The sequence below is a fragment of the Balaenoptera ricei genome, chromosome 9, assembly GCF_028023285.1.
Source record: "Balaenoptera ricei isolate mBalRic1 chromosome 9, mBalRic1.hap2, whole genome shotgun sequence".
Taxonomy (NCBI): Eukaryota; Metazoa; Chordata; class Mammalia; order Artiodactyla; family Balaenopteridae; genus Balaenoptera; species Balaenoptera ricei.
The window spans coordinates 40,952,874-40,973,862 of NC_082647.1; the positions used below are offsets into that span (position 1 = coordinate 40,952,874).

General features: G+C 36.8%; 3 protein-coding genes across 7 annotated transcripts in view; 2 read left to right on the top strand and 1 right to left on the bottom strand.

Annotated features, from left to right (window-relative positions):
- Positions 1–2,308: 2,308 nt before the first annotated feature.
- Positions 2,309–7,269, bottom strand: DNAJB9 (DnaJ heat shock protein family (Hsp40) member B9). 2 transcript variants are annotated; one of them, XM_059932695.1, is made up of 3 exons: positions 6,998–7,137; positions 5,246–5,472; positions 2,309–4,296 (listed from the first exon to the last, which is right to left on the bottom strand). In XM_059932695.1, the coding sequence occupies exons 2-3, from the start codon at positions 5,460–5,462 to the stop codon at positions 3,842–3,844; spliced, it is 672 nt and encodes a 223-aa protein (XP_059788678.1). In that variant the 5' UTR covers positions 5,463–5,472; positions 6,998–7,137; the 3' UTR covers positions 2,309–3,841. The 2 variants fall into 2 exon arrangements, with proteins under 2 accessions (XP_059788678.1, XP_059788677.1); XM_059932694.1 differs by lacking the exon at positions 6,998–7,137 and adding an exon at positions 7,146–7,269 and having other exon boundaries at positions 2,310–4,296.
- Positions 7,270–7,365: 96 nt separating this feature from the next.
- On the top strand, positions 7,366–15,167 carry THAP5 (THAP domain containing 5). The gene is made up of 3 exons (XM_059933607.1): positions 7,366–7,616; positions 11,123–11,315; positions 11,837–15,167. Exons 1-3 carry the CDS (start codon positions 7,537–7,539, stop codon positions 12,749–12,751), a joined length of 1,188 nt encoding a protein of 395 aa, XP_059789590.1. The 5' UTR covers positions 7,366–7,536; the 3' UTR covers positions 12,752–15,167.
- Positions 7,533–20,989, top strand: part of ELMO1 (engulfment and cell motility 1) — a 783,505-nt gene continuing 770,048 nt past the window's right edge. For all 4 annotated transcript variants that reach the window (XM_059933596.1, XM_059933593.1, XM_059933602.1 and 1 more), the window contains exon 1: positions 7,533–7,616. The gene's annotated coding sequence lies outside the window, so the exon portion shown is untranslated. The remainder of the gene's footprint in view (positions 7,617–20,989) is intronic.

Consider the following 20,989-nt stretch of genomic DNA (forward strand, 5'->3'; position numbering starts at 1 on the left):
AGATAGTCAAAATAAGGCCTGCATGGTAGCATGAAAAATAAGACAAGAGGCCCAAAACAGAGTTGTTTATGCTAAGCCCCACAACATCTAACCAAGGCTTAAGTACTGTTTCAGCTCTCCCAGAAATGGAATCTTAACCCAGTCAGGAACTACCTGATGGGCACTAGTGACGTAATCTGCCTGATAGACCCCTGCCATCCCCTAAAGGAAAGTGACCTTGTGACAACTTTTTGCTGGTATAACTTCCTTGTCCTGCTTCTTCCTGCCTGTAAGTCTTTCATGTTGTTTAGTTCCTCAGAGCTCCTTTCTATCAGCTAGGTGGAAAGCTGCCTGACACATGAATCGTTGAATAAAGCCAGTAAGATCTTTAAAATTTACTCATGTGAATTTTGTTTTTTAACAATAGGGAACATACACACTGCACATCTGCTGTTATCTTCCACTGACTTTGGCTGTGGTTGATGTAAATGTAAACTAAATGTGGATTCATACTGTTTCATCTAATCCTGTCTGACACCATCACCACATGGAAGGAAACTTTGGTGTAAGCAGGTTAGGTAAGATAAGGACCTATGCCTGATTCATTGATGCATGTCAGTAAATACAGGGTTGGATGTTAGGGTTTCTCTTCCTTACTGTTGGTTTTCCTTAAATGTCTGAATTCCTTGGGCATCTGTTATGTGTTTATGAAGGACTTACATCAACTTGCACAGATAGATGAGAAAAGCAGTTTCTTCAGTAGTTACGTATGCCCGTGTTAAAGCTCCTTTTTGAATAGGAGCTATGGTTTCTTGTAAGTTGTCAGGGTATTTCAACCGGCAGGCAACTGCAGGTGAGTATGTGGTCAGCACGCAGAAGTTACTATTCCCTACACATGCCAAAGTAAGACGGCTTTATTTACTCTGAGAGTGGAGGGCTGCTATTACTCACCAGCACCCACTCCATCACCAAGTGAAAATTCACTTCACCTCTTCTCTTTTTTTGGCATCTCATTACCCTCAAATGGGGAGCCTGCCCAGGGATAATCTCTTTCTTCGAAGAGTTATCCTAAGTCCCTGACCTGAAGAAAAAGCTGTCAACAGTTTACCTGAAGGGGAGAGAAAAGGGCAAGGGTTCCCCATGAAGTTCTACTTTGGCCCATTCTTTCACTTTGCTTCCCCCTGCCCCAACCCCCTAAAAATCTGAGACTTAAAAGCTTCTCCAGGACACCTTGACTGTGGTTCTCTGATTTCCCTCTCAATTCAATTTTTTCTGTTTTATACCTTTTCCTTTATATCATGCCTCAAAACTTCTGTATGTTGTTTTACAGCATGTTTACAACTTCATTATTATATTTTCTGTCATTGGGACCAAAAGGGGAAACAATCATGACTGATTTTATTCAAACTGTCACCTGGAACTAAAGATGCCAGCAATAACATGAAAAATTAAAACCTTAGAGACCTACTGCTGATACCAATCTCTTCTTTATTCTGTTTGGCAATGGTCTCATTTTCCTCTAGTGTGTTTTTATTTGCTTTTACTTCAAAAAAATTAGAATAACTACCCCAGGATTGTACAAATTCTTAATTGACCTTGGGCAACCTAAATTTTCACGGAACTAATCTCAGAATTGGACCTGGAATTTAGAGCACAAAACTACCTACCAATCTGCAGCACCAAAAGAATTTCATGCCTACCCCATGCACTATAGCATCCAATGCAAGACATACTCAATCCAGAAAACTTGAATAATTACAGAAATTAGTTCAAGAAAAAGATTAAGTCATGTTATGAATATTACTATTTTACACCGAAGAAAAGAAGTGATAAATTTCATGTGTTGACTTGTGTAGGGAGTGTAGATTAAGCTACTGTCTTGGTCATTTCATAACTACAGGAGTTTACCATTCTCCCTGTGCATTCAACCTGTATAAACTATAAAGAAGAAAAATTTTAAATTACTGAGCAAACTTTCATGTTGATTACTGGTCTAATTTCTAGTTGCTTATATAACTAACTACTCACACACACATACCTGTAGATTACCTAAGCGTCTTTATATTTAGTTTGTATCATAAGAGTTATGATTCATGGTACATTTTTCCTTGCAAAAAGTATGCCAAAGAGCCAAATGGGAGGTTAAAAAAAAAGAAGGGGTTCAAATAAATGTTTAAAATGGGAAAAACAAGAAAGATAATCAAGGGTACAGATACTAACAATATTAAAATAACCCTTGAAGTTCATCGTCATTTGAAAAAAAATTTTGTTTTTTTTTGCTTCATTTGTTCTCTTTAATAGGCCACAGATAATCCTCAGACCAAAATACAATGTATGGCTATTTTCTTATTATCAAACAAAATTAGTAGATATAACTTTCAGGAAATAATTAAGGTACATAAATATAACAGAATAAATTCATTTTCTTCACAGATTTCAAATTAAAGATGATCACTAACAAATACAGCTTCATGCAAAGTCTGCTTTTTCCCAACCAGGCCTAAAGAGGAAAGCAACAGGGGCAAGAATACTTGCTCCTAGCAAGCAAATACACCAAAATTATAATTAACAAAATCTTCAAGCTACCAAAATCTGTGAGGGAAGGAGGATGGAGGACGATAAGAAAGCAAGAGAAATTACTAAACGGCAGTCTAACAAGGTCACCTCAGGGTTTCAGGTTAGTGAAAAGTAACTTCTAGAATATGGTCTACAATCAGTATAAGCAGCCCAATTGCTTATATACCCTCCCTGTCTCCAGAACTGCTGAATAAACTTTTAACAATAAAATGACAACAGAGAACATCATATTGTAAATATTATATTTCTCTCACTCACAAAGGTGTATGAGATATTTACTAGTTTTAATATGTATCCATAGGATTAATACTCATGTGGAGTATAACACGGAAAAGTGCGGAACTAAAGAAATAAGTCTATCTGAAAACAAAAGCACACATTTCTTAGGATTTAAAAATATTGCACATAATAAGGTTGCACAGAAATTACTGGCTGTTTTTATGAACAGAATGAGGTATTAGTCAATCTCTAAAGATGAGGGCAAAGAAGAAAAACCACACACACACACAAATACGTAAATCCATACTAAGACCTAAAGCGTTAACAATTAAGAAAGAAATGTGAAAAGATGTGTAAAATAGCTATGATTTCAACACTACAAAATCATTAGCCAGGGACCAAACACGTAACAAACTCTGGGCAATGTTAAGTTTTCAACTTTCTTTGAGTCTAAATGACTATGAGCAATACAATCATTTCCTTTACTCAAATTCTTCTGCATGGTTCTCTGATAAAAATATTAAACCATACCTTTCTGAAGCTTTCAGTGGAAATTAACCAAGATACTGCTTGCTATCCTTTGCTGAATGACTCAATTATACAGTTTCACATACATTTTGCGACCCAAGTCAGAGATGCTACAGAGCATGCAATTTTAAATTAGCAAAGGTTTCACTGCAAAAAAATCATTCAAGTTCACACAATTTAAATCTACAATAACTTTTAAAATTTAACCTTTAAATATTTATCAGGCAAATTCATTTTTTCCTTGGTAATAAAACTGGTCATGTTAATAAGCCCAAGGGCAGGTAGAGAAAAAAGACCAGGCAGAATTATAATATTTTTTAAAGAACCTTGCCTAATCAGGGAAATTAATAATTAGCTATTTCTCTACTAACTGAATGTTGCTGAATTTCTCAAAAACAGTTTAAATATATTTGATAGCTATATCAAGTTAAGTGAAATCATGCACTTGTCAAAATAGTTCACAAAAAATTGGTTCTGCATCAAAGATATTGAAGAAGAGTCAACTAGTTGGGTTTAAAGAGAACAGAAAAAGGACAAACTACTGCCCTGAACAGTCAGTGTATGTAGTAACCATATTTCCTTTTCGTTGAGTGACAGTCCTACAGTGCTTGCTAGATCCATGGAAGCTATTTTCAGTCTGTACTGTATGTCGATTGGTGGTGGTGTCAAAACCACTAAAAGAAAACATTTTCTCCATATCTTCAAACATGTCATCAAACAACCCACCTCCAAAAGAAAACTCCTGGAAATGGTGCCTTTGTCTACTGGAACCATCCTGGCGTGCCTGGAAGTGATTTTCAAAATGCTTCTTGGACCAAGTGTTTTGGTTTTGACCAAAAAAACCAAAGTCTTTAAATAAGTCATCAAAATTGAAGTTAAACGACTGCTCAAAAGGACTTCCACTAGCTCTTTGTCCTTTACCATTAGTAAAAGCACTATGTCCAAGCGTATCATATTCTTTTCGCCTATTAGCATCTGAGAGTGTTTCATATGCTGAAAGAAATAAAAATACTTTAGTAACTGAAAGTAATCAAAATTACATATACCCAAACCTCTTAAATTTATTTTATGAAAGTATTTCACATCACAAATAAAACCAAATGCTACTAACATAAGAGAAAAGTTAGAAGTCACAAAAGGCAGAGACTTTGTCTTATCCATTGCATACTATCAGCAGTTAGCACAATGCCTGCCTCTAGTAAATAACCAATAAATATTTGTTAAATAAATGCTACTATTAATACAAATAAATATGGGGGCAACAATTTCAGAGTTATTCTTATTATTTGCGCAAAATCATCACTTGTATGAAAGAATTTAATGAACAAATTCAGAGGAATTCACATTTTTCACTTATTAGTTGAAGTAAATGTTTAACTCCAACTCCCTACTCAGTTACCTCCACCCACGATTAATTACTAAATGCTCAGGAGATGCAATTTGTTTTAGAGTTAGTCTTAAGTCAAAACTTGTTTTGTACTTTTCCTTTAAAGACAAATGTGGCTTTGAGATGTAGACCAAGTGAGGAAGAAAAAAAACCAAGGCATTTTAGAGTCTATTTAATTTTTTTATGCTTAATATTTTTATATTTAATCTCCATAATTCATAAAAACTTTCTTCAATTAATTCATAAGTTTTGGGTATCTAAAATTCCTTTTGACATAGAAACAATAAGCAACTTTATAAATAACAAAAGAATGAAATAATACATTTTCAACATTTTCAGATCTGAATGCCAATGAAAGTATATACTTCCACACATCCAGGATCAAAATATGTTATAAGAGAAGAGCCTTGAGAATCTCACTCTCACTATATTCATGTGTAGATCCCACTCTCCCTCCCACCTCCACAAAACCTTCAAATACATACAAACTTCTTAGGTATCATTCTCCTTTACTAGTTAATACCTGTGAGACCTTGGAGATAGTCATTTACGTACCTTCTGCAATCTCTCTGAATTTTGCTTCAGCATCAGGACTCTTATTTTTATCAGGATGGTACTTCATGGCCAACTTGTGAAAGGCCTTCTTGATTTGGCGCTCTGATGCTGACTTTGGCACACCTAAGATATCATAGTAACTTTTTGAGGCCAAAATTAATTCGGTTATCATTAAAATGCAGATTGCAAAGATGAAAACTGACTGGGGAGTAGCCATTTCTAATATCCTAAAAAAGAAAAGAAAAAAAAAATATTATCCATGGAACTAATCTTAAGATTTTTCTTTTAAAAGAAACTGAATGAGCTTTTAGGATTCAAAGTATACTAATGCAGTATCAAAATGTTAAGCATATACAGTGCATCTTGTATCTATTTCCATGTTATTTCATTTATACAGGCCGCACTACCCCTAAATTGGTTGTAATCTTCTTGAGAGCAAATATAATTCAACCAAATTAAGAAAAATCTTTCTTGGCTTTGCCTTTCCACTAATACTCTGGCCATAAACACAGTAGTTACAAAAAAATATAGCTTAAAATGATCTCAGTATCTCAATCTTCCCTTCTAGAATTCATATTCTAAAGGGATATTTTAAAAATTTTAACTTATTGGGAAAAAAGTACATTACCAAGGTAATCAGCCCAGTATGTCTAAATTAGCAGTAATCTTCCCTCCCTAAGAAACTTTCAGTTTTCATTTCAGCAAGGTGAGCCAAGGATTGCACACAGAGAATCTCAATATCACATAATACTGACAACGCAACACAACAGAACATAATCTCTTTTTTAAAAAAACTGTAAGATCCCAAATATTTAACAAAAAAGCATGGATAAACGAGTTTTGTTAAAAACTCATAATTAATAGAATTTAAGATTTCTGCGAAGGCTGCCAGAAAAATGAACTTTCATAGTTTGTACTTTAGATAAGGTAAATTCTTACTTTCTAGCTTCTCAGAAGTCGTTAAAATGTTTCTCTAACCTTAAAGAAGTTTGAACCTAGAATTCAACTTAGAATTCTTGAGAGCACAGATTAAATGACTTGGGATTCAAGCGACCCTGTTTGTTGAACACCGTACCACAGGAGTCCTTAAGAACCTAGGATGACATAACACAGCGGACGAAAGACGCTCTGGTTTGTGCAAAGTGCCTGCGCTCCTCTCCTGTTGGCCCGTTCGGAGCGTAATTAGCAGATGGATTACTTCTTCCCAGAGAATTACCCACAATCACGGGAACCAAGGATCAAGTACGAACTCTTGGTTTAAAGAACACAAACCGAGCGCGTACTGTGACGGATCCCTAGTCAAAGGGCGGGTCTAAAACTGACAGGGAGGCATCTTCTCAGTTTCATAAACCGTACTCCACAGTTTCAAGTTGAATATACCATACTCTCCTAAAAGACGGACTTATGCGTTATACTGACTCCTCATTCCCAAGAGAGACCCGGCGGACGGCAAGCCTGGGCCTTACTCCCCAGAGCCAGGGGCTGGTTGGGCTGAACTGGCCCTGTCAGACCTTGCGCCGCCGTCCGGTTGTCCGCGGCTCGAGGTCCGGCCCTGGGAGGAGCTGCCCGACACCCGAGAAAGCCAGCGGCAGAACCCCCCAAAAAACCGCACTACACCGTGCTTCGACCATCTCCTTTCTTCTATTCTCTTCCTCAAGAACACCAGGCAGCCCGAAGCCCTAGCGGCGACCGTGGCGGACACCGAGGCCTAAACCCCCTCCCGGAGACCTCGGCCTCATCCCTCATTCGCACCCTCCAGCTGCAGCTGCTCCTTCAGAGACCAGAGGCGCCGGCGGATGCTGACCAGCTACTCCACAAGGCTGCGCGGCTCGGCCCCCCTAACCCCGGCCTCCGTGGCCTCCGGGAGCTGGTGCGCACCCACTGCCGCCTGTCCACCGACCTCACACTCCTGCCGTCGCCGCCGCGTCCCCTCACAGCCAGCTCCCCACAGGCGGGCCGGCCGCTGCTCGCGCCACCACCTCAGGAGGAGACCTACACGAAACGCTTTCCTATTGGCTCCCGCCTTCCCACCTGACCCTGGCGCCCTACGCGCACGTGGAAAACTGTTGTTGCTGCTCGGCCTGTGCGTCACTTCCGGCCCCAACCCCCGAAAGGGCCGTACTGAAGCCGGCAGAAGCGGAAGCGAGTCGAGGGTTGCACCGTCTTTCCGTTCCGCCCAGCCTGGCGCAGGCGCGGTGGCTCCGGCGGCCTGGATCTGGGGCCCCGCCTCAGCGAGGAAGGCCCGCCTGCGCCCCTCGGCGGCCTGGGTCTCCTGTGGTCTCGCCGCAGTGATGCCCCGCTATTGCGCAGCGATTTGCTGTAAGAACCGCCGGGGACGAAACAGTAAAGACCGGAAGCTGAGTTTTTACCCGTAAGTTGTCCCTACCGCAGAAGCGTCAGCTTGCCTTTGGGTCGCAGTCCTGTGGCGTTTGGGGTTGGGGTTTGGCGTATCTCCTGTCAGCTCTATAAATTCGTCCTTGGTTCTGCGGCCGTGTTCGGCCCCTCCGCGGGAGGAGGGCGCGAAGGCTCGAGTTCAGTTTACCTGGAAATGTTCTGACATTTCTAGGGAGGTCGCTGGGCGTGTGGCGAGGCGTTGGGGCCTGTTGGAGTGTTCATAGGGCGCCTAAAGCAGTCACGTTTGCGCGATGCTCCGTGGTTTTTCAGAGCGTTTCCCCACCTCCCCGGGCCTCATTTCATTGACGACCTTAACCACCACTTCAGGTGCATCAAATGTGCCAAGTGGGAAGGTGCACTTAAAGTTAATGTACACTTGCAGTGAGTTAGGTCGCATAGTTGTTATTTAATTCCACTTTCTCCTGACGAAACTGAGGCCTTTGAGAAAGGTTAGGTAAGTGACCTTGAAAGTTTTGTGGCAGAGCCAGAATTACAACCTGTCTCCTGCTCAGGGCTCTAGATACTCTCCATTCGTTCAGAGAGCAGGGTAAGTAAGGGCTAACAGGTTTTCCCCGCTCTCCCAACGTAGAGCGTTACTCTGAAACCTTTCCTAAGCGAGGAAGCAATTGCTTTTTTTTTTTTTTTTTTCTCCTCTCTGTAAAAGCGAAAATCTTGTTCGGGCATCAGTACCTGTTAGACCTAACTCTCCTAAAAGTGAAGTAGCAGAAAGCGAACTTTGGAGACGTGGGGAATACCTGTATTCCAAATTACTACGGACACGAAATATTTTCGTGGAACCCGAGAAGTACCCATTTTTATCTGGAAGAATAGTGAAGCAGTATTGTGTAATAAGTAAGAGGCCAGACTCCAAAGCCAGACTTAGGTTCAAATACTGGCTCCACTACTTTGTAGCTGAATAACCTTACGTAAATTATTTAACCCTTATAGCTAAGACCTCCCATCTGTAAAGTGGAGGCACTAATAATACCTAATTCACACGTAGTGTGTGAAGACGTAAAATGGCGTTTGGCACTCATAACGTGCTTAGTGTTTATGAAAGTCAACGTATTTAGAATATTCTATTTCCTGTATTTAAAAATAATTAATTTAGCCCTAACCTGGTTGTCTTTAACTTTCTTTGAATTTTCACTAGCTATTTTGTGAAGCTTATTTGACTTTAGACCTAAAGCTTTCTGTTCACTAATGACTCAGCTGCTTTCCATTATCTTAACTAATGAAAAAAACTGATAAGTCCAAATAAATCACACCATGTGGCAATATTTCCAGGATTATCTTTCTCGAAGCCCTTCCACAAGTTGCAAAGAGAGATTTTAGGGGGAGAAATATATGCTAGTATATTAATGGCTCTGGCTCTGAGGAGGTTTGTAGCAAAGGATCATGTTGAGCTTGATTTAACCCCATATTTTCCATATTTACTTGGCCTTGGATTTGGGGGTGTCATAACCTCAGACTAAAAATTCTTTAATCTTTGTGGACTGCATAGTTACTATTTTTAAGGAGGGAAAAATAATAATGCCAGAGGAAGTCAATTATAAAGAATTTTTTCCTCAAAATGAATTTACTGAAAGTGGAGTTTTTAAATGAGTTTTTGAAATTTCATGTGTAATCAGCAAACTAAAAATTGAATTAGTTTTATTCCTCTAATAGCACCAAACTTGAAGAATTGAATTTTCTCATACTAACACTATAGCAAGCTGCAAAATAAATTTATACTAATTTGAGAATTCAGTGATTATATACATATGGTGACCAGTTTATACCAGTGATTATTTTATGTTTTGGGGAGAATTAATAAGACAGAGAAACAAAATTATCAGTCAAACAAACTGAACCAATGTAGAGATACTAAGTTGTCCAGAAACATATTCTAGGAGAGTTCTTAGAGATTTACCTGTTAAGAAAGCATTGCAATACAATTACCAATAAAGATATTCACAAAGTGTATTTTTTTAATTGTTTGATAACTTAGCATATAGGTACAATAGAAATAATTTACAAAGGGCATCCGTATACATGAAATAACATTTAAAAAATTTTTTTGTAAAAGGCATATTCTCATTTTAGCTATAACAGAAAAGGTATAAACTTATCTGTGGCTAGTAGAGTTCCAAGTCCTCTGAAAAGAAAATTCTTTTTGCCATTAAATGCCTTTTCTCGTTAGGCCTATCATACTTATAACCTAAGTCATTTATATATGTAAGGTTAAAAATTTTTCAAACCATGTATGTATATTATATCTATGGTAAAAACTTCCAAAGGCAGATAATCTGAGTTTTCCACAGAAGGATATCAGGGTTAAAAATTATTTCCTGCAAAGTACCCAGACTCTTTTCATCTAGCATCTTACAAAGTTATCAATATTTATTTTAAAAAATCGTGCTACTACGAAGCATAAATGGTTGTGATTGGGAGGAATGTATAACAGCTGCTTTTTGTATGAGAACCTTCTATGTTACTGTTATTTAAAAATAGGAAATTATTATGTAGTATATGTGTCTTGGACTGTGTTCTTGTAAAATCTTCAAAAGAAGTATAAATCACTGTTGTTTAATACAGTTTGACTCAAACCTGATTAGACTGGTAGAATAAAGTTTTCTGTCAAATTCTGCCATTAGTCCAGTTTTACCCATAAAACACATTGTAGTACGTTAGAGCCAACTCTAAAAATCCAGGCTACTCAGTACAGGAACAACACGTATAAAGAGCTGTTTTACCTTTCTCTATCTTTTCTATTTGTTTCATATTATAAAATATCTGAGTCTGTCCTTTAACATGTTTAGTTCTTGTGTCAATTTCTCTTTCAGAACTTGAATACTTGAATTTTAGAGTTCCCAATCTACCCAAGCTGTAGAAGACTAGAAATATTGGACTAAGTTACAAATGGGTAGAATTGAGGCTGATTCCAGTAAAGAGAATGGAGGGTTAGAAGTTTTATAAGATTGAGTACTCATTTTATGTCAGCTAAACCATTTGTTTGAATTAATGTCTCCATATTTTAAAAATACTAATGTAAGAGCTTGAAGTTTAATACTTCTTGAATTATAGACAAGAAACCGTTTGACTTGTTATATTACTATGAAATATATTTGAATAGGACTTTGTAGTTACAAAACTCTTCACTAGTTCTAGGCAAACTACACAACAGAATGAAAAAGAAATGTAATCCATAGCAAATATGAATAGATTTTATCCTCTGTAGTAGCATAGGTTTTACTTGAAGGGACTCTGAGTTATGTTTTACAAGCCACTCTTCTCAGACAAAAGCTTTGGCTACACATCTCATATCTTAGTCCTCTTTGCTGCAGAGATGATATGGTAGTAGTTGTCATGAAGATGCTATTGTATGGTAGGAGTGGTTGTCTTGCTTTTGTGGCACTTGACCCATAGGTTACCTATATGTGCAGGCCTGGAATCTGGCAAACTTGTTAAAATATAGCAAAGTTTTCCTTTTTTTACTTTCAGGTTTCCTCTACATGACAAAGAAAGACTTGAAAAATGGTTAAAGAATATGAAACGAGATTCATGGGTTCCCAGTAAATACCAGTTCCTGTGTAGTGACCATTTTACTCCTGACTCTCTTGACATCAGATGGGGTATTCGCTATTTGAAACAAACTGCAATTCCAACAATATTTTCTTTGCCTGAAGACAATCAGGTATTGGAGGCAGGGAGTAGGGGAGAAGGGGATAATGCTGAGCATGGTGGCAGATTGCAGGGTGGCAGGTAATCAGGTAGAGGGGATGAGAGGGAAAGATAACTGCTGGGAAAACACATATTTGAGAAAGAAAAACTAATTTGTGCTTTTACTGAAAGTAATAATTTTTTAAAGATTTAAACCGTTTTGAAGCATAGCTTCAGAGGAGCCAAGGATAACACATACATAAATTATCAGGTTAAGTTATTAATGTAAATTAATGATCTAGATTTTTTACTGGTCTTGTGAGTGATCTCAGATTTTTCCCCATTATATTGATATATTGATTATGCGTAATGTTTTTTAAAAAATGCTTTCAAGTATATTTTGAGCTGTTATATACTGGAAACATTTTTTTAACTGAATAAAATTGCTTGGCCAGTATATTGCTCATAGTTGTACTGAAATAGTCAGCACTAACTAATAAGGGAACAAGCCTAGTAAGGACATCTTTATTAGAATTTGAAAATACTATTTTATAGGAGAAAGACCCTTCCAAAAAAAAATCTCAGAAGAAAAAATTGAAAGATGATAAAGAAATATGCCTAAAAGCCAAGTCAGAAGAGTCATTTTCATCAAATGAGCCAAAGAAGAATACAGTTGACACAGATGTCGTCCCTGAACATGCAGAATTACTTGATTCATCTGCCTTGGTAAAGCCACCAGATCCAAAAACAGAAAGTGTACAAAATAATGTATTAACTTTTAATCTGCTTAAACAAGATGCCAGAAAATCAGAACCTACCTTGGAAACATCAGTTAATCAAGACATAGGTATAGGTGGTTTTCACACATCTTTTGAGAATCTAAATTCTACAACTATTACTTTGACAACTTCAAATTCAGAAGGTATTCAGCAGTCTTTGGAAGCCCAAGAAGTGCTTGAAATAACTACCAATCATCTTGCTAACCCACATTTTACAAATAATTCTGTGGAAATTAAGTCAGCACAGGAAAATCCATTCTTGTTCAGCACAATTACTCAAAGAGTTGAAGAATTAAACACAAATAAAGAATCTGTTATTGCCATTTTTGTACCTACAGAAAATTCCAAACCTACAATTAATTCTTTTATACCTGCCCCCAAAGAAAAGGTGGAAATGGAAGAAGACATAGATGTTGAAGACTCATATAAGGATGTAGACTATGAGATGGAAGTTTTACAGATTGAGCATTCTTACTGCAGACAAGATGTAAGTAAGGAACATCTTTGGCAGAAAGTCTCTAAACTACATTCAAAGATAACTCTCCTTGAGTTACAAGAACAACAAACTCTAGGAAGATTGAAGTCTTTGGAAGCTCTTATAAGGCAGCTAAAACAGGAAAACCGGCTATCTGAAGAAAATGTCAAGATTATAGAAAACCATTTCACAACGTATGAAGTTACTATGATATAGATTAAAGAGGTTTTAAAGCTGTGACTTTTATGTAAGCTTGTTGTTTGCCAAACCAAATTATATGTAAAGTGAACTTTTTCCTGTGTAAAGTTCTTAACCTTAATGAAGCTAAGCAAGTGCTCTAATGTTATGAACTGCATCCTGTTCTTATAATGCTCATTTTTGAGAAAAACTAGAGAGTTGTTGGGTAGAAGAAGTTTCATTACTTGTTACTTTTCCAAATTTGAAGTTAAAATGTAGTGAATAAATAATATGATTAAGCCGTAAAATGAGAGAACACGGATATGGTAAACAAGAGCCCAGAATAGAAATCAGGCTCAGGAATCAGTCTTGGTTCTACCGTTGACATGTGACTTGGACAACTTACTTATCAAGATTCTCAGTCTCTAATCTGTAAAAAGAGGGCACTTAACTAGATCTCTAACATAGTCTGTTTCTTTATAATTTCTTCCCTTTCTAGTTAGATACTTTTAATAGAACAAGTTTTCTATATGATAATCTTATACTTACATAAAACTAGATGCTGGCTAGCATTTGATATTATTAACTGTTGGATTCTTCTCAATATTTATTAAATTATGTGTTGCTTGGCCTTTGGGCTATAGTTTTCTACGTTATAAAGGAAAATACTCCAGTTACAGTTTTATTCCAATTGAACTAAAATAAGGAATCAACCATTAGCCCAGTTCTTAGAAGAGGTACTTTAAACTTGAAAGAATATGTACCTTATATGTGGCAGACCATCATAATACACAGTCATTAAAGTTTCTTGACACCTTGTATTTAAGGTTATATTTATAAACCAAAAATTTCAATGGGGTTAATTTTTTTAATACTTTTTAAAAATTATGGTTTTTATCTATTTAATATGTGTAACTTTTTAAAATGTGTGCATATGTCGTTTTAAAATTCCAGAATGATAGAGTAATACTTAATGTTATACCTTCCCACTTACATGTATTTTAGTAAAAGAAATTATAGATAGGTGGTGATGAGCTTGGAAGGACAAGTAGGAAAGAGAAATAATGGTGATAGAAATAAAATGAAACGTAAAAACGGAGACATAGTCGTAACAACACAAATGTGAAAAATAGATGATCCCTTAGAATTGGCAGTTAATATAATTAAATACATTACTCTTTATGGTGTTAAGCAAATTCCTGTTAGCCTGATTCTTAGTTTTCTCATCTGTTGTATAAAAAATACTGTTACCTATCTTGAAGGATGGTTTTTCGAATTCTGTAAGGTAGTAAATGTGTTTTTGGTGCCAGAAAATAGGAGGTGCTCAATAAATATTAGTTGACTACACAGCAAATAGTATTTTGTAAATAGTGTTTTGTAAATGGATGATTATTTGGGGCCATATGTCACTTAGTTTTTTTAGGCTAATAAAATTAATTAGTATTATATGAATGTGTGTCAGCTAATTATAAAAAGTTGATTAGAGGTGTCCTTATTGTGTGACTATGGGGCAAAAATCCTTAAAAATTTTGCATAAATTATGTGTATATAATTGGTAAAGTTGATGTGATGTTATTTTTAAGTTGCATTTTGCTGGTATTTAAAATAAATAATATAGATGTAAATAGCCTTTTTAAGTCATTATAAAATATGTTGTACGTTGTAGTTATTTTCTATTTAAAGTTATAGTTCACTCAGGAATAATTTAAACTAGTTGTGTTTCTTTAAACTACTAAATTATAAGTATTTAAGATACTTTCTTGGCTTTTCTATATTCAGTTCAGAATGTTCCCAATCTAACTCAGTTCACCAATAAATTTTATTTGGGGGTTCTGACCAACTTTATTTCTTTCTTATATTCTTACAGGAGCCTCTTAACTAATAGTACCTATATTTTCAATCTCCTGCTTCCATATCTTCCTGGACTCTGCTATCAGCTTTTTACCTAACCTATAGATCTAGCTGTATCACCTGCACACCACCTAACTTTCCTAGCTCAGAAATCTGTAATCACTCTTTAATACCTACAGAGTAAAGCAAAACTTGTTACTATCATGTATATGATCCATCCGTGATTCTGTTCATCATGTGTTCTAGCCACACTGGACTTCTTAGCATTTCTCAAACATGCTAGACAGGTACTTGTTTTTGTGTCTTCTTATTTTATTCTCTAAATTCAACCAGTCTGTTAAAATTGTATTTCGGTTTTGTTGGAATGTCATCCCTTCTTACCAGTCAAAATTGTTTTTTCTCTGTTCCTACAGGGCTTTGTCTTATAACACTGAGCTTTGTTTTATAACACTGTAACAGTGTTTACACTGTTTGTATATCATGATGTTATCCATGGCTTTCTCTTCGACTGGACTGTATGCTTTTTGAAAGCAGAATTTTTATTCACTTTGTTTCTTTGACAATGTAATATTAACTCAATAAATGTTTGGATGAATATTTTGAATTTGCCTACTTAGAATTTCTTGGTTCTGGTCACCTAAAATCAAGAGCCTTCTTAACAAATATATCCTTGACACCTTGAGAATGATTAGGGAAGGATATAGATCTTCATATAATCTTCAAAACATTCCATGTTTCCAATGGACAGTACCATTTACCAGTTATCTTCTATGCCACCTATTAACTGATTTTTGTTGTAGAAGGCTATCCCCACCACAGACTATTTCCTACTTTCTATCTGATAGTTAAAAAGGAAATAAGTCTAAGGAGCTGTTTTTGCCTACATGTTAGGGAGATTGGTTAAGTCAAATTTAGAAAGACTTCATCATATAAATAATATGTGACGTTGATCTAAACATCAAGCAGGTTTTGGCAAGGGGCAGTGGTGGTTTTTGGTTTTTTGGCTATGCATTTCAAAAATTTTGACGTTTTAAGGATGCTTATACATAAGGCATGCATACCACTTTGTTCTTGGTTTGTAAATTAACTTTTATAAACTTTCTTTTTTATACATAAAACCAAGGGTTTTTTTGTTTTCATTTATTTATTTATTTTAGGCTGTGTTGGGTCTTCGTTTCTGTGCGAGGGCTTTCTCTAGTTGTGGCAAGCAGGGGCTACTCTTCATTGCAGTGCGCGGGCCTTTCACTGTCGCGGCCTCTCCTGTTGCGGGGCACAAGCTCCAGACGCGCAGGCTCAGTAGTTGTGGCTCACGGGCCTAGTTGCTCCGCGGCATGTGGGATCTTCCCAGACCAGGGCTCGAACCCGTGTCCCCTGCACTGGCAGGCGGATTCTCAACCACTGCGCCACCAGGGAAGCCCCAAAACCAAGTTTCTTAAGGCTACCTTTATATTCTCTCCTGTACCTCTTGAGCCTTGAACTTTGACCCCTGCAGCAATAAAGCAGCACTTCTGTGACACACACAAGGTCATTTTTTTTTAAGAAAAAGAATGCACAGAGTTGTTACATTTTTAAGTGCTGCATTCAAAAGATACAGTTACTCAGAATTCTCTAGTTTGAATAAATTCTTGCAAAGTATCCCTACTGTAATTTGTGATATGATGCTGTGCACTAAAATGTATTTTCTTTACTAATGAACAATTTATTATGGCACATCAGCACGATTTGTTTGGATAATACACCACTACATTCTGTTAATCATTAGGTGTGACTGAATTTCTTTTGCAGTTATTAAAAAAAAAATCTCAACTTTCTAAATATGCAGAATAAAACTTTTTAAAATAAATAAAAACATCAAGCAGGGAACTTTTCTGCATATTTTCGATCTTGAAAAAAAATCAGCCATGTATTAAGAGTTGGAATATTAATGTGCAGATAAATTTTTCTGTTTCTACCTAAATTGAACAGTTCTGCCAACTAATTTGGTGTTCAGGTACATCTTTCCTTTTTAGATTATGCTATTTTGTATTTTTGTGGGTGAGGTGAGTGGGTAGAAACACTCGCTCACAATTGTCAGAGGGAAAAAGCTACAGAGAAGGTTGGGGGGTGGGGGTGGGAGACAAGATGTATCTATATAAGAGATAAGTTCCTTCAAGGAAGGGTCTTTGTTTCATTTATCATTTTAACCAATTCTCCACCCTCTGGCTTTTTGGTTACTTGACCACCTTATCTCCAGTGAACTTTTCCTCCATTCCTCTTCAGCCACCTCATTTCTGTGGTCAGTGGTAGACCTTTGTCATCACCAGTACTTGCATCCCGTTGAAAAATGTCAACTTCAAGCTCCTCATTCTGACCACCACCTTCTATTGTTTAGCACAGTTATGGGAACAACTCACACTGCAACCAACCACTCTTCCACAGTCTATATCATCCCTGTAGTAGGTTCTATTTTCCAAATAATGGCTACAAAATATATCTCATCTTGTATTCTCTTCTGCAGTGTATGACCTTGCCACTCCCTTATCAAGAGGTGGAGTTTATTTCTCTACCTTTTTTTTTTTAGTAAATATTTTATTTATTTTTGGCTGTGTTGGGTCTCTGTTGCTGCACGTGGGCTATCTCTAGTTGAGGCAAGCGGGGCTACTCTTCGTTGTGGTGCGCGGGCTTCTCATTGCAGTGGTTTCTCTTGTTGCAGAGCACAGGCTCTAGGCACGCAAGCTTCAGTAGTTGCGGCATGTGGGCTCAGTAGTTGTGGCTCTCGGGCTGTAGAGCACAGGCTCAGTAGTTGTGGTGCATAGGCTTAGTTGCTCCATGGCATGTGGGATCTTCCCGGACCAGGGCTCGAACCCATGTCCCCTGCATTGGCAGGTGGATTCTTAACCACTGCGCCACCAGGGAAACTCTCTCTACCTTTTTTTAATCTGGAGGAGCGTGTGACTGCTTTGATCAGTAGAATACAGTGAAAGTGACACTGCCAGTTCCAGACTCAGCCCTTAATGGGCGTGGCAGCTTTCACATCCTCTTTGGAGCTTTTGCTTCCTCTTGGAATGCCAGGTGCCATGTAAGATGTGTGATTACCCTGAGATCATGCTGGAAAAGCAAAGTCACATGGAGAAACTCTGGAGAATGAGATATCAGACGCATGAAGAAGCCATCTTGGAAATTGATTCTCCAGCCCCAGTGACTCGAGACTCAAAATGCAGCAAATGCAGCCACCTAGCTAAGCTCTTCCTGAATTCCTTAATCACAAAATTGTAAGCAAAATGTTTCTTTTGGGGTGGATTTTTAGGCAGTGTTTTAAGCTGTGTTTTCCAGAGAAACACGCTGTTGTTCATGCTGAGATATTCCAAGGTCTGCAGTTGGCAAGCTAGGGACCCAGGAGAGCCATTGGTGTAGTTGTAGTCCAAGTCTGAAGGCCTAAGAACCAGGAGAGCTGATTGTGTAGTTCTAGTTCTATCTCCAGTTCAGTTCTCCCTTGCGCTGCTCCCTTCCCCTCCTACTACCCCTTCCTCCTCCCCCAAGCTAAGGATCTCATCACATGATTCACTGAAAAAAAAAAATTATAAACACCTCTATAAACCAAAACAATAGAATATTATACAGTAGTTAACATGAATGAACTAGATTTACATGCATCAACATGAATAAATACCCAAACTATGTGAATAAAGGTAAGTTGCAAAAGGTTTGGTAACAGTCTACTACTTAATTAAAATTTTAAAATACACCAAACAGTAATACATGTTGCTTATATTTACATTCCTATGTAAAGGATAAAAACACACCAACTTCAGGATAATGATTACCTCAGGAGGCAAGAAGGGGTGACGGTGGAGAGATTTTATGTGTCACTTCTTTAAAAAAAAAAGTGAGCTAAATAAAGATGACAAAATATTATCTATTTAAATAATAGGTAGAGGTTTGCTTTACTATTTTTAAAATGTTTCAGAATTTAAAATTACATATTTTAGTTGAAATGACAAAAGAGCGTGTTAGGCTTATTAAAGTAACTCTAAAGGTCAACTCTGATTAGACATCATTCTTATAGTTTTGTTTTGATTGCTCTTTGTTTTAAGAACATTTGAGGGCGAGTGGGGATTTACAGTGAAAGACTTGATGATTTGGATTCAATAAACTTGGGTTTGAAGTTAGGCACTATGGTAGGCAGAAGAATGCTCCTCTAAGTCACTAAAACTCTGAAAAGGGGCAATTTCCCTTTTAATAAGTGGTTGAAGTGGCGTGGAGTGGGGTGCGGGCAGGCGGAGCAGCTAACTGACTTCTTTAGTTCTCTGCAGCAGTAAAATGTGAGCCAAATGAGGATGACATTTTGCATATCATTTTCCCACTTGCTAGCAAATTCTAGTTTCATCTCTCTCCTCTAAGCTTGTAATGACGCACTGGCCCACTTCTCTACTCCCAGAGAAAATAAGAACCAGGCAGTACTGGAGAGGATAACATAAAACCTTTGCAGGCGTGAGAGTAAGTTTAACTCTAATATGAACTAATCAACTAAATTGTTCTAATATAAATTTAGAGCTATTTCCATCCCCAATTTTGAAATAACCTAGGTTTAATTAATATTATATATATTTAATACTTTAATAAAAGAAGCTTTAACATAATAATCTCACTTTACTCACAATCTCAGGGAAACCCTAAGGACAGCCCATCATTAATCATCATTAATCTGTCACCAACACCTCACTGGTTTTGTTCCAAGGTTCAGGTTTTTGATAGTCTTCTCTATGACATGTATATAAATAGTATGCATTGTGTAATTAAATATGGTGACCTATTGTTCTGCATCACTAGTAAACTTAATCACCTATTCCCTCTCTAAATTCTACACCTTCTGGATAATGGAAAAGAAACATTTTCTTATATTTTATACTAGAGAGAATTCATTCCCTCAAATGGACATTCCTTTTCAGACTCTCCTTCTGTCTCCCACACTCTAATATGAACTAATCAACTAAATTGTTTTAATATAAATTTAAAGCTATTTCCATCCCCAATTTTGAAATAAATAACCTAGGTTATTAATTAATATGACATTATACATATTTAATACATTAATAAAAGAAGCTTTAAAATAGTCTCACTTTACTCACAATCTCAGAGAAACCCTAAGGACAACCCATCATTAATCTGTCACCAACACCTCAGTGGTTTTGTTCCAAGGTTCAGGTTTTTAATAGTCTTCTCTATGGCATGTATATAAATAGTATACAGTGTCTAATTAAATATGGTGACCTATTGTTCTGCATCACTAGTGAACTTAATCACCTGTTCCCTCTCTGTAAATTCTACACCTTCTAGATAATGGAAAAGAAACATTTTCTTATATTTTCATACTAGAGAGAATTCATTCCCTCAAATGGACATTCCTTTTCAGACCCCCCCTCTATGTCCCCCACACTTATGCCAAGGGCTCCAGATTGCCCTGGATCCCAGAGTCTTGGACCATGGTATCGACTATCTCATGTATCTGTGCCGTTAGTTTTATTAGTGTTAGCTTTTCCATTCACGACTATCTGTGTTTTGTCTTCTCTTCAGGCATTGTAATATAGTGTTGTATTTTTGTCAGGTGTAAGATCATTGAATGACCCTATGTTTTAGAAGGGCTTGATTACATACATTCAGGTAATGGAAATGTGATGAATATTCACTATTGGAACTGGAACCTACAGATTCTAAAATATATGAGATTTATTATTTTATTTTATTTATTTATTTTTGGGCCACACCATGTGGCATGCGGGATCTTAGTTCCCCAACCAGGGATCGAACCCATGCCCCCTGCAGTGGAAGCATGGAGTCCTAACCACTGGACTGCCAGGGAATTCCCAGAAATGTATTTTAAATGTTCTTATAGATGTCTTTTAAATTAAGAAATTTTAACTTAAGTAGTCTAACAAATTAGCAAAATATCTTATGTTGGGTGAACTATTAACGTATTCTTCTCTTGAGTTATTTTTAGTAAAATATATTACCTAAGGGGATAAAAATATTAAAACTACTTTTTACTTCTCTGATAATCACACAGGGATGCTATATTAATAAACACATATTTAGATTTTTCTGTATATTTGAAATGTATGCTTTATTTGATATTTAAGAGAAAATATATGATAAATAATTTTATTGATTATTATATATTGATTATAAAGTGGATTTTTCACAATGTGCTGGATTAAGAGTGATGTGGATTTTGCCCCCAAAACAACATTCTGCCCTTAGAAATGACTTAAATGTGATTATTTTCATCTTAGGAGTTAAAATGTATGCCACTTTTTCCTTTGAAAGAAGATGTTAAAGAATCTGTTGTTCCTAAATAATCAATAAATTTGACTGTTTTTAATGGTCACTGATTAGCATTTTGGTACTATAACTCAGGTAGTCATGCTTTAACAATGCCAGTATTATATG

Excerpts from the sequence above, each read along its gene's own strand:
- THAP5 (XM_059933607.1), top strand. The coding sequence starts at position 7,537 with ATGCCCCGCTATTGCGCAGCGATTTGCTGTAAGAACCGCCGGGGACGA. Across the intron at positions 7,617-11,122 it reads CGGAAGCTGAGTTTTTACCC|GTTTCCTCTACATGACAAAG; the intron begins GTAAGTTGTCCC and ends TTTTACTTTCAG. Across the intron at positions 11,316-11,836 it reads CTTTGCCTGAAGACAATCAG|GAGAAAGACCCTTCCAAAAA; the intron begins GTATTGGAGGCA and ends ACTATTTTATAG.
- DNAJB9 (XM_059932695.1), bottom strand. The coding sequence starts at position 5,462 with ATGGCTACTCCCCAGTCAGTTTTCATCTTTGCAATCTGCATTTTAATG. Across the intron at positions 4,297-5,245 it reads ATTCAGAGAGATTGCAGAAG|CATATGAAACACTCTCAGAT; the intron begins GTACGTAAATGA and ends TATTTCTTTCAG.